The following is a 13,029-nucleotide window of genomic DNA, read 5'->3' as shown; positions in this document are numbered from 1 at the left end:
AAGTAGATCCATCTTTGAACCACTGCGTTCTCGTGGGTAAAACACAAACAAATGAGCCCCAGGTCCGTGGGAACGAGTGGGGCTCGCTGAGTCGTTAGTATTGGATGTTGTACTCCGTCTTGCGACCCAGGCGCCAAGGCCGGGTGCATCCATCATTCGGACGGGGTTGGGGGACTCACGCTCTCGCCCAGCCGTGGAGATCAAACTGCCCCGCCCCTGCGCCGTCGCCGGCAGTCACCTGCATGTCGGCCCTTCCTTCCTGCCGGCCGCTGGCCAGAGCCCGGCCCTCCCTGCCCGCCGCCCCATCCGCCCGCCCCGTCGCGCAGGCCCCGCCCCCGGCCCGGCCCTCGCTCCCATTGGTTCTCTCATCGCCCCCGCCGCTGTTTGCCGCGGCTTCCAGCCCTCCCATTGGACCACCCGGGTCCTCCCAGGAAGTTTGAAAAAAAAAAAAGTTTTATGGGCGGATGGAAGGGGCCGGAGCAGCTCCCGGGAAGGGAAGGGCTGGAGCTGAAGCGGCCGGCGGCCGAGAGGGGCGGCGGGCTGGGTGCGCCGCGGAGCCCGGCCCGAGAGTCCCGAGCAGCGTCCCGGGGCGCCGCCATGACGGTGAGTGGCCCCAGCCCGGACCCGGCGAGGCCGGGAGCTGAGTGCGGGGCAGCTCGATCCAGACTTTTCTCTCTGGTCCCCTGCCCTTCTCCCCGCCGTGGAGCCCCTGCGGTGGAGGGTACTAGTCACTGACAGACTCAGGGAGACACTTGCACCGCCTGCCAGCCCCCTGGTGGAAGTCCCACTCCCCCCAGGCTGCTTGGCTTGGGCCTGGGAAGAGGTGCTCCGGGCCTTGATGGGTCGTGTGATAGCTGTCCAGCCCATGTGGGCTCTAGCCAGAGTTTGGGGGGTCCTGCCCCGCCCACCCCCACGGTTGGGAGCCCCCTCCTGGGGCGGCTGAAACTTGAGTCCTCTAGGCGTTGGGTGTTGGGGACCTTGGGCGGGGTCAGAAGTTTCAGTTTCTCTTGGAGGTGGGCTCTACCAAGATTTGTCAATCAATGGCTATGCTCTGATAATTCTATCGAATTTCACAGCTGAGAGCACTGTTCTCCCCATTTCACAGCCAAGTGAGTTGAGGCTTGGGGAGGGGCGCTGGTGAGGTGTAAAAGAAGAAACAGCCTGTTTTCAGGACGGCTTGACCACCTGGCCATGGTGTTCTGGAATGGAGGGGTGGGGCTGCTTCTGATTTCTGCCTGGTGACCCAGACTGGCCCTCCTGGGGTTGGGAGGAGGATGAACAGGGTGTGTATGCACATGCGCAAGGGTAGGCCTGGTGAGGGGTGGGCTGTGCTGCTGGGGGTGTGGCCTGTGGGGGTCCCTGCTCTGTGTGTGTGTGTGTGTGTGTGTGTGTGTGTGTGTGTGTGATGACCTGGCTCTGTTGCCTGGATTTCCTCGGCCTCCGCACATCCTGCCACCTCCCTACTGGCCTTTCCTGGCGTCAGCAGCCTCCCCTTCCCTGTTACTGAACGGAGGGATGTTGGGGGAGGAGTTGAGTCAGTGTCCTGGGTTAGGGGGAGGTGGTTGCCTGGCCCACTGGGTGCCTGCCAGATACTTTGATAGTACCAGATTGATCCTCTCAAGGTTGATGATAGCATCTCCGTCATTTAGTTAGGGAAGCTGAGGTGCACCAGAGAAAAGTATAGCCCTGGTGATGCAGTTTGGCCTTTTACTGGACCAAAATTTATACCCTGGTCTGTCTCAGTTTGCTTTCTGGGGAGAGATAAGAAATGTACACAGTTGCCACTCCCAGGAAGCACGTGCTAAGCAGGGTGAGTCTGCTAAGCGCCACATGTGTGCCTGTATCCTGAAAGAGGGGTGCCAGGGGCAGGGAAGCGCATCCCTGCTGGTGGGAGGTCAGGGCTTCCTGCAGGAGTTGTCCTCTGATTATGTGACTCTGTCAGCTGGTGATGGACTGTGGAGGAAGGGGCGTGTTGATAAAGGGGAGTGCCAATAAAGGGGCATGGCTAATGACCATCTCAGGGATGCTGGAAACTTAGGGAAGGGGTCTGAGAAAGGGCCCTAGCTTGAGCCAGGAGCAGTGGGGAGCCACGAGTGGTTTGGAGCCAGGAACAGGCTGTGGTCACCATCCACAGTGCTCCCCGGGCTCGTCCTGAGCACCATTCAGACTTGAGCCTCCTTGTTCATGGAGCCCATCCCCCTGACATACACACCTTGCTACCAGCTGAGTGTTCTGTACAGAGCAAGTGACCAAGGAAGGCTTCAAGGAGCTGGTAGATCCGGGCTGACCTGGACTCCAGAGCTCTTTCTCATTTCTCCTTCGCCGGGGAAGCTTTATGAAGGAGCCTCAGTCTGCAGTCACCGCTGGGCATCAAATTATATACTTGTTCTGCGTGTTTACAGTCTGTCTCCTAAACTCCCCGCCAGGGCAGGGACCATGGCTCCTGTTCACAGCTGATAGCTTGCCCTAGAACAGTACCTGGTGCCTTTGAAAGAGTTTTGTTGTGCTTTTTGTTTGTTTGGTTTGGTTTTGGTTTTGGTTTTTTGAGACAGGGTTTTTTTGTGTAGCCCTGGCTGTCCTGGAACTCGCTCTGTAGACTAGGATGGCCTCGAGTTCACAGAGATCCACCTGTCTCTGCCTCCTGAGTGCTGGGATTAAAGGTGTGTGCACTGCCCCCCCCCCATCTTAATCAGCCCACCTGGAGGGAAAACCAAAGTGCTTACAGCAATCTTAATGCAGCAGAGGCCTCTTGGGGTTATGGGAGGTGGCTGTGGGCAGCAGGTGGGTGGCGTGGAGTAAGCCCTGAGAAGAGGCCTCAGATGACGCAGTTAGGCAGGTCTGAAGGTTTGGTCAGTGGAGAAGGACATTTAGTATTTCAGGTTGAGGACATAGCGGATGTAAAGGACTTGGGGGATTGTTGCTGTGTGTTGGGATCTGTGCGCACTGTGGGTGGAATTGTTGGGATAAATAGGTGGGGGCAGACCGGGCTAGCATGGGAGATTAAGGCATTAGATGACCCCTTGAAGGTGTGTACTTATAAGGGGCTGCAGCTGTGGCTGAGGTGACGGGCAGGAATGACTTGTGGTACTGGTTGGGGAGGAGGGCATGAGAGCCTCTGGGTGTTCCTGCCTTGCTGGTAGAGACTGGGCAGCTGAGCCTGAGGAGTTGGGGAGGTGGCGGCTTTCTGGATGCAGCTTGTCAGATTCAGTTTTATTTGTGTGTGCGTACGTGTATGTGCACACATGCGCAGAAGCTAAAGGGTGACTTTGGGTATGTTTCATTCCACTTTATTTTTCAGACAGGATCTCTCAGTGAATCTGGAACTTTCTAGTTTAGCTAGATTGGCTGACAGCAAACCCCAGAGCTCCTCCTCCACCTTCCCGAACTAGGATTATAGGCATGTACCATCGCACCCAGCCTTGTATGTGGGTGCTGGGGTCTAGCCTCAGGTCCTCATGTTTGTGTGGCACATGCTTCTCTGACGCTCACTCTGCTGCTCTTCGCTCCTTGAAGTTGCCATGCTAGGTCACACCAGACCTGCGGTGCCTCTGTTGGTACTGGTCTTGGGAGTCGTCTGGGAGCTGTTCTGACTACAGTATGTTCAGAACCCCTAGTCACTGCCACACATATGAGCCAGAGCCTGGAGGGGGCTGTGCACGTGGCGAGGGGAGGTGGTGGCCACTGCCACTTTGCTTCTAATGCAGCACTCTGGGTCCCTGTCTGTCACTGTGCCTGGGGGCCTTCCTTTTTGGGTCAGCCTCACTGAGAGTACCAGCTCTATAAACCAAGCCCTGACTTTTGACTCCTTGGGGCCAGTTTGGGGTCAGGGGATCTACCCCAAATCACAGGAATTTATGACAGGAAGGTGGACGATATTTATACACTGTTTCTCCTGAGACCTGTTGTGACTAGGCCTCTCTTCCAGGTCCTGGGGCTGTACGGGTGGGCGGACCATGCTGAAGGGAAGTGGAGCCAGCTACGGTTGGTCACTGTCTTGAGTTTTAGTTGGGGGTCATCCTGGGTTGCCTTGTCACAGATGGGAGACTGACAGAATAGGGAACAAACAGGGCGAGCACAGCCCCGGGGTTTCCGGGTTTGGAGAATAGCCCGCCTCCTCCCTCAGACAGGTATGCAGAGTGAGGGAGCCCCTAACCTCGGCTGTGGATGGTTCTAGGTGTTCAGACTGCTGGCCTGGGGCTCTCTCAGCACGCTTACTCTACCTGAGGAAAATGGGGTTCTCTAGCGGAGAGCAAGCCCACAGAGATGGCCGGGTCAGGTGGCTCTGGTTCCCAGCTGCCGCCACCCTTCTGCACTATGTCACTGACTCCCTTCACGCAACCAGACACCTTGGCCCGGTGAGGCTCACTTGCTGCAGACTCTGATAGGTGGGCTCAGAGCCATGGCAACAGGTGGCCACCTCCTCCCTGCCAGCCTGTTTGGCCAGCCCAGTTCTCTTCCCTGCCAGTGGGCAGGAGCTGAGGCTACTGAAGGAAGGGGACCTAGATCGGTGAGGGCCCCAGTGGTCAGGGAGGGTCTGGGGGATGATGCCCTCCAGATGGGCAGTTCAGGAAGAGCAGCTTCATGTAGGCCTGAGCAGAGAGAGCTAGCTCACAGCCTCCCTCTGGGACATGCTGCAGCTGGGAGCCCCCAACTCCAGGGCTCTGCCTCCCTGGGTAGGACCTGCCAGGTAAGGCTTGCCAGGATTGAGGTGCCGTGGCCTGTCCAAGGAGACCTAGGGGAAAGAGGCCATCTGGTCCTCAGCCTGGGCCTGGCTCGACCCTTAGGTTCGCAGGCTTGGTGGGAGGATGAACAGAGGCTTGGGTAGAGCTTTGGGTTGTGTTCTGCATGGTCCACCTGTATCCTGTTGAAGAAGACATGGACTTCTGCTAGGCTGTTTCTCAAGGTTACACTCTGGACTCCCTAGAGCTCTCTTCATAGGCGAACTTCTTCTGTCTCCTCTCTCTCCATCTTGGGTGGGGCCAGGGAGCTTGGACATCTGGGGTGTGTGTCTTAGCCACTCAGCCCAACCTCTTGGCTCTCAGAGAATGCTGAGGAAAAGAGCCAAGGCTGTCTCTGTGGCTGGGAGCCTGCTTGGTTCTGCTTGGTTTGGGGGAAAGTTCCCTGAGTCCCTTGCCCTCTTCACTGGTCTCCCAGGACCAGTGTCACAGGACCAGGGCAAGATGACTGTCATGGTCCCTCTTAGCAGCCTGCTTGGCTTTCCTCCCGAGTCTGACCGTTTGCCGTTCCATCTCTCTGCAGCCCGACCTGCTCAACTTCAAGAAGGGATGGATGTCGATCTTGGATGAGCCTGGAGAGGTAGGAGGCTGGGCTGGAGGGGAGAGGTTGGCTGGGCTGATGCAGGGCTTCTATGGAGAGGCTCTTGGAGTAAGCATGGGGGGGAGTCTGAGATGAGGGCCAGGTGAAAACCCTAAAGGCGTCGAACTTCTGGTCCAGGGAAAGGGAGGCCAGCTATGAGCTTCCTCATCAGTTTTAACACACAAGTCACAGGGTGGAGCCTCCCTGCCATGCACACTCTGGGTGCTAGCCCCAGTTCTCACCAGGAGCATCTTGGCTCTCCTTTCTTGTGACAACATCAGCTAGGAATCCAAGGGTCTTGGGCGGAGGCGTCACAGAAGCCTGAGTTGTACAGATTACCAGACACTGGGGTATGGAGTGGGGCACTCTCAAATCTGGGGCTCTGTTGGTGAAATCACAGCCTCAGTCATGAGGTCTATGATGTGCAAATGACGGACAAAGTGGAGAACAGAGTCACAGAGGTTGCTGTGTGAGGGGCCAGAAGCCTCTACTGCCTGCTGGGAGCTCAACTTATCACCCTCCATCTATCTAGTCTAATGTATCTGTCCTTGGAAGTGTCTGGAGCAGCACTGGTCACTTGCTCTGCTCTGTCAGCTGCCAGGCAGGCTGGAGGCTGGGAGCTAAGCTGGCCACCTGCCTACTCCGCCTGCATGTGCCTGTGGCTCAGATCTGCGTGCGGCCCGCATGCCGGGCAGGGCTCCTAGCCAAGGGGAATCGCATTGTGTTTCCTGCCCACGCGCTTTATTCCCCGCAGCCAGCAGCCTTCTGTCCCTGCTGCCTGCTCAACGTCCCTTAGTGGCTGCTCTCCAGGCTCACACAAGCCCTGGCACCCTGCCAGTGACCCCTTCCTGGCCTCCCTACCCAAGGTCCCTGGAGGGCAGAGGGATTAAGGGCCCCACCCAGAACTGGCTGTTACTCATGCTCGTTCATAGGATTTTGGAATGTTCAAACTGGAAGGGCTTTGGGAGTGTGGCCAGCCTGGCCACATCTGAGCACAGATGGGAATCAGGCCCCCAAGAGTGAGACCTCTTTCTGGCAAAGTGATGTCTTGGGCAGCCCAAGTCTAGACCCTGGAACCTTAGGTCCTCAGAGCTCCATCCAGCTTCTATTGCAAACAGTGACAGAGTAGGCCTAGAGGGCCGAGACGCCATTTTCCACAGAACCCACCCACTTTGCAGAGACAGTTGCGGTCCCAAGTGTTACCTGAGTCCATTCCAGGGGCAAGATTGTTCTAAGAGGCTGACCTCTTTGAACTGTTCCCAAGATCAAGTACCACATGCCATGAGAGACACATGAGGGATGGATGCCTCCAACCTGACTCAAAGCCTGGGGACTTCTTATCATCCCCACTGTACATCAGAACACTAAAGACTGGGGAAGTGGAACACTGACTGATGGGCACATAGCAAGGCAACACTCATACTCTGGGTTTTTTGTGCTAAACCCTATTTCTCCGGAGAGAGCACATAGAAAGAAGTAGAAAGACTCACCCTCAAATGCTAGAAACCGTATCATGTCTTTAGGGAACAAAAGCAAGAAACAGCACCAACAGGGATGGGGTGTCAGGGGAGCCCCAGGGGGGCTGGACAGGGAAACACCCATCCTGGCAGTGGGCTGATCCCAACTGACATTCCAATAAAGTGGCAAGAGCCCAGAGGGAGGCTGAGGTTGGCACGTGGAATGCCAGGTTTGTCTGCCTGTCCCTTGCCCACCTGGCTTGGTGGCCTAACCTTGGCCTCCTAAGAGGCAGAGCAGGGACACTCAAACTGCAGCTCACAAACGTTAGGGTTCACCAATGCCCTCTCACAGTGGAAACTGTGCATAATCGGCCCACAGCACAGATGGGGAAGCAGAACTTAGTTGCCTGCCCCAGGCCTCTTTCTAGTCCTGTCTGAGAGATCTTTGTTCTTGACCCTGTGTCAATCCAGTGGGCATGTGGAAAAAGACTGGCAGAGGTCTGGCCCAACTTAGTCACTGACTTGCTAAGCATTTAACCTCTCAGAGCCCTGCCCCTTCCCTCGTCTGGCTGGAGGAAGGCACATGCTGAGCTTTGATGTCTTCTGAGGGGTCTGGAGTTTCCTGAGAATCCTTCAGTTGACAGAATGGTTGCCTGCCAGGCATGACCGTTGGATTCAATCCCCAGCCTCACACAGTCTAGGCATGACGGTGCATGCCTGTAATTCTAGGACTCGGGAGGTGAAGGCTGGATGATGAAAAGTTCAGGGTCGGGCCAACAAGACAGTTTAGCTGGTAAAGCACTTGCCACGGCAAGCCTAGTGACCTGAGTTGATTCCTAGAATCCAGGACGGGTAGCGGTAAAGGAAAGGGAAGCCTCTCCACGGTTGTCTTCTGATGCACACACACTGTGGTACATGTATCCATACACATCCTAGTCATGCTGGCTACATCACAGACTGAAAGCCAGCCTGAGCTACATGGGACCCTGTCTCAAAAAACAGTAACATGGGGGTGAGCAGGCCAAAGAAAGGCTGTCCACTGGGACCACAGAAGACATAGTTACCAAGACGGGCCGGTTCACAGCCACTGTCTGCTTGTTCAGATCTGCCTTTCTAAGCTGTGACTCCCGTCACACCCCTCAGCTATAAGGATGGGAGTAAGGGATGGGACAAGTGCACACAGTCTTCCTTGCCCCTGCCTTTCCCTCACCATCTCCTCCTTCACAGTGGAAAAAGCATTGGTTTGTGCTGACGGATTCAAGCCTCAAATATTACAGGGACTCCACCGCCGAGGAGGTGAGGTGCCTGGGTGGGTGGGTCCTCATGGTTAGGGTCTGTGGAGTGGGGCGCCACAGGGCCCATGTAGACCACGGTGGATCCTCTTGCTTTAGGCGGATGAACTGGATGGTGAGATCGACCTGCGCTCCTGCACAGACGTCACAGAGTACGCGGTACAGCGCAACTATGGCTTCCAGATCCATGTAAGGCCGCATGCAGGTCCGGGAGGTAGAGTGTGTAACCCAGGCCTGGGCAGGTGTCAGTCTGACTCACTCACTCATTTACCATCAGACCTTCCTCTGCCGGTCAGCAGTGCTGATACCCGTACTTAGCATATTTAGGGAGACTTGGATCAAGGCTAGCAGAGGGTTTTGTACCTTCTACCTACCTGACCTCATACACCCTCCTGGGAAGGAAGGACCACCTCCACAAAGGGAGGGGACACGGGGCTGGCCATGTGGCAAACTACATGTAGTATGCCCTTGCAGACCAAAGACGCCATTTATACCTTGTCGGCCATGACCTCGGGCATCCGGAGGAACTGGATTGAGGCTCTCAGGAAGACTGTGCGTCCAACTTCAGCCCCAGATGTCACCAAGTATGTGTTGGGCTGGGCCCTGGGGGAGGGATGATGCTGTGTTCCTGTGTGGGGCTTTGCATACTCACCTGAGGGCCCTGTGGCTGTACCTTCTGGGGCTCAGTTCCTCCACAACCAACTGTGAAAGAGCAGCACATGCTCTTGGCCATCCGGAATCCATTGAGAACCTAGGCATGACCCCCTGTCTCATAGGTCCCCTTACATTCTAAAAGCTGGAGAAGGTCTTGGTGATTTAGAGAGGAGGCTCAGGAGGCAAAGTGGGCTCTTCTGTGTGCTAGGTACTGTGGCTTCTGCACATGGCCCCCTCTGGCTGCTGTGGTAGAGAGCAGGGGTCTGTCTGTTACAGTGTTGTGAGGAGCTGAGGTGGCTGCAGGACAGAAGTAAGGTAGGCCGCTTGAGTCCCCAAGCCTGGGTGCACCGTGGTTGTTCAGCCGTAGGCAGAGGCTTTCCCATCTGCACTTCAGCTTCCTCACCCGGCACGTTAGGTATCGGGTCTGCACCCGTATACGCACCCGGGGCCTTGGTGAATTCTGCAGAAGCGTGCTGTTGGACTGTTTAGTGTGCAGGCTGGAGTGCTCTGCAGGACTGGCTCAGATGTTTAGTACAGACCCAGTGCACAGCTCAGCAGCCCTTAGCTTACTGCTTGGTCGTCAGGTCAGAGGGCACAGCTGAAGTGCTGAGGAGGCCCTTTAGAGGGAGTCGCTTCTACCCCACGCCAGAATGTGGTCACATGATTACAGTGTTGCAGAGGATGCTGGGAAGTATAGTTTGGAGCTGAATGGCAATGAACACTGCTGGACTGAGCTGCAGCTGTCACCCGGTGTCACTCAGGTGTCAGTGTCTCCCCTCATCAACATCGCCTACCCTGAGCCTGACCCGAAACCCAGGGCCTAGCCTTATGCATTTTGTGTGTGTGTATGTGTTGCCTGTATATGCATCATGTCGTGCAGGGCCCTTGGAGGTCAGAAGCAGGTGTCACAACCCCTGGGTTGTGAACCACCATGTGAACTCCAGGAACCAAACCTCTTAACTGCAGAGCCATGTCCTCAGCTCCTCATGAAGCTGTGTTACTGTTTTATGCCTGTAATAACACAGACGTTGCAGCCATGTTACTGTTTTATGCCTGTAATAACACAGGCGTTGGCACTTGTAAAGACTCTCCCGTTTACTTTGCACACTGAGCCCCCACACCCGTGCCATGTGAGGCCTTGCTGCCCTGTGTCCCAGATACGGTCGATGAGACTATGAGATGCTCTTGCTAGGGTCCTCCCAGGGTCTGATGAGGCGGAAGGTCTCCACCTCTAGCCAGAACTGCCTGCTCCCTGGAGTCCCTGCCCAGTCCCTGGCCTGGACCCCTCTCAAAGTGCTCTATGAGCTGGAGTGGGCAAAGATTGCCCCCTGATGCAGCTCCACTGATGTCCTAGGCTCTCAGATTGCAATAAGGAAAACACGCTGCGTGGCTATGGCACCCAGAAGGGCTCCCTGAAGATAGGCGAGCAGCGGACAGGCTCTGAAGTTATCGGCCGCGGTGGCCCTCGCAAAGTGGAGGGACCACGACAGTCGCTGGACTACGTGGAGCTCTCTCCATTAACGCCAAGCTCCCCACAGCGTGTGCGCACTCTGTCCCGCTCTACTCCTGAGCGCCCAACCAAACATGAGGATCTGGAGCGGGACCTGGCTCAACGTTCTGAGGAAAGACGCAAGTGGTTTGAGTCCACTGACAGCAGGACCCCAGAGACGCCCAGTGGCGATGGGCCTCGGAGGGGCCTGGGAGCCCCCCTGACTGATGACCAGCAGAGCCGCCTCAGTGAAGAGATTGAAAAGAAGTGGCAGGAATTGGAAAAGCTGCCCCTGAGGGAGAACAAGAGAGTGCCACTCACTGCCCTGCTCAACCAAGGACACAGCGAGCGACGGGGGTCCCCAAGTGACAGCCATGAAGCCCTGGAAAAGGAGGTAGGCCTCCCTCCCCATCAGGACTCCTCTGGTACCAGTGTGCATGACCTGATACTGGCCTTGCAGCCCTACAGTGTCTAGGATCTCACCCCATATCTGACCTGCCAACTGACATCTTAGGCACCTCACAGGCGACTATTTCCCCCAGCCCTTAGAGCTGACTTTGTTTTGTATGGCTTTGTCTTTGTTCTGTCCTTAACTACAGGGAAGACACCGGAGGAGAGGCAAAGAACAGGCCCTTTGCTTTGCAAGGTGCCTCTTTGCCCTCCGTGACATCTGTCCCTCTAGGCCCCACTCCTTTCTCACACATGGAAAGTGAGGCGCAGGGATGTCCCCCCATTACAGTCATGGGTGATAGCTACATCCATGATTGTGTGCTGTTCCCAGCCTTGTCTGGGTCAAAGCTCACCTGGGTCATTGACCTAGCCATCCTGGACCCAGCCACAAAGTCCCTTTGTCTGCACCGCTTGCTGGGGCTGTTGCCCCTTCTGCAAACCAGAGCTGTTACTAAGCACGCCGGGGAAACTGGGCTCCCTGCCTCCCACCAGCACCCTTCCCCATTTCAGGATGCCTGTTGACCTAGTCTTCCTGTGTTCAGGTCCAGTCTCTCCGTGCCCAGCTGGAGGCATGGCGTCTCCGAGGAGAAGCGCCTCAGAGTGCCCCCAGACCCCAGGACGACAGCCATGTCCCTCCAGGCTACATCTCACAGGTAAGCTGAGGAGGTACTCTGTGGGGTGGGGGCAGGTTTCTGGCTGCTGTGTTGTTAGAGAGCAGCTGTGTTTGGGGAACCCTCTCTGTGTGTGAGAATTGTGCCAGCCATTTGCTACACAGCGTGTCATTTAATCTCCCCACAGCTGGTGGGCATGATCACTGTGCCCATTTTACAGACAAGGCCACTGAGCTCTGAGAGGGTATGTGACCTGCCCGAGGTCCCCCAGCCTGCAGGTGTCAGAGGTGGGATTTGAGCATGGGTCCGGCTGACTGCAGAGCCTGTGTGTGAGTTCCCGTGCAACACTCTGCACTTGGATCTCAGCGGGGAGCCAGTGGCCCTGGGTGTCACTCTCTACGTGCAGGGAGGAGCTTTCCCTGCCTACGAGGAGGTCTGTGGGACTTGGGAGCCTCTTTTGTGTCCTCGGGAGTTTGCTTGGGACAGCAGTTCTCAACAAGGGAGGGTGACTTTCTCCCTCTAGGGCAACTTTGTCCCCTGGGGACATTTGTCTCTGTCTGGGAATGATTTTGGTTCTCACAACTGGACAGCTAGTTCACCAGAAATAAATTGTGTGTGTGCATATTTATTATAAATTATAAAAGGTTGTTTAGTGTATAATGTATGTAATGTGCAAATAAAATGTACAATCATTGTTATTGTGAATTCCATATAGAGATGGCTATTTCTCAGGCTGCTTTAATGATTTCTCCTTATCCTTGTGGCCACAGTTGATTAACAAACTCGGGTGGTTCTCTGTGTCTTGATTGATGTTTTATGCTAATGAGTAAGATGAAAAGACGTCAGAACTTCTCAAGATCAGTGTTGTAAGCATATTCTTTGCTGAACTGCATGACTGCTTTATGTGGAGACTGAGAATATTCTAGTCAGAAGAGTTCACCTTTTCCACCTGTATAAATGTAATTCTAGATGTGACACCCGTGCGAGGCGAATCTGCATTCCTAGCATTTTCTGGCTTAGCTCCTGACAGTGTAGAAACAATAAACTGAGTCCCAGTGTGTGGCCTTGAGCAGTGTCCACACTGCGCCTCCCCCTGAGTAGGGCCCTGAGCACTCCGCTGCTGTCCAGGTGAGGGTCAGGGTACACACACAACATAAACGTATTGTAGCAGGGGGGTGAACACATGTTGGGTACCAGCCATGGCATTTTCTGTCTTGTTGCTTTCTATTTCTGCGATAAAATATCCTGGCCAAAGTAACCTGAGGGAGAAAGGGTCCGTCAGCAGGAAGCCGTGGCAGCAGGAGTCTGAGGTAGCCGTCCCATCGCCTCCACAGCCAGGAGAGATGAGTGCTTGTGCTCAGACACTGTTCTACGTTTTGTGCAGCCTGGGCCCCCAGCCTATGACGGGTCTCCTTTACAGTGGCCTCTCCACCTCTGGTGAATTCGAAGCAGTTTTGCACAGGCACGGCCAGAGGCTAGCCGTAAATAATTCCTCTGTGTGTCTGGAGGCTTGTTGCCTAGGTGACTCTAGATTCGTCTGGTTAATAATTAACACCAACCTTCACAACCTCCTTTTTGTGTGTGTGTGTGTGTGTGTGTGTGTGTGTGTGTGTGTGTAATTCATTGTAAGCATATGTGTTTAATTTTTTAAAAGTACTTTTGCTTAATTGCCGAGTCACAGAATCTGAATAATTTGGCAGTCAGCTGTCTGTAGTCTATACCATACATACCGCTGCCAGGAGAAGAGAACGCTGGGGTCC

The 13,029-nt window shown here is 55.3% G+C and overlaps 1 protein-coding gene across 2 annotated transcripts in view; it reads left to right on the top strand.

Moving 5' to 3' along the window:
• Positions 1-418: 418 nt before the first annotated feature.
• The window catches only part of Triobp (TRIO and F-actin binding protein), a 22,764-nt gene continuing 10,153 nt past the window's right edge, over positions 419-13,029 (top strand). The window contains exons 1-8 of one of the 2 annotated variants that reach the window (XM_013348733.2): positions 419-603; positions 5,260-5,316; positions 8,001-8,069; positions 8,165-8,254; positions 8,540-8,649; positions 10,074-10,602; positions 11,201-11,311; positions 11,457-11,727. In XM_013348733.2, the coding sequence (XP_013204187.1) occupies positions 457-603; positions 5,260-5,316; positions 8,001-8,069; positions 8,165-8,254; positions 8,540-8,649; positions 10,074-10,602; positions 11,201-11,311; positions 11,457-11,567 (1,224 nt within the window). In that variant the 5' untranslated portion in view covers positions 419-456 and the 3' untranslated portion in view covers positions 11,568-11,727. Of the gene's footprint in view, positions 604-5,259; positions 5,317-8,000; positions 8,070-8,164; positions 8,255-8,539; positions 8,650-10,073; positions 10,603-11,200; positions 11,312-11,456; positions 11,728-13,029 lie in introns of those variants that run through there. The other variant, XM_005354220.2, reaches the window with a different exon arrangement.

This window comes from Microtus ochrogaster, chromosome 15 (genome assembly GCF_000317375.1).
Source record: "Microtus ochrogaster isolate Prairie Vole_2 chromosome 15, MicOch1.0, whole genome shotgun sequence".
Taxonomy (NCBI): domain Eukaryota; kingdom Metazoa; phylum Chordata; class Mammalia; order Rodentia; family Cricetidae; genus Microtus; species Microtus ochrogaster.
Note: the sequence above shows the minus strand (reverse complement) of the source record. Positions and strands in the feature narration are given on the sequence as shown.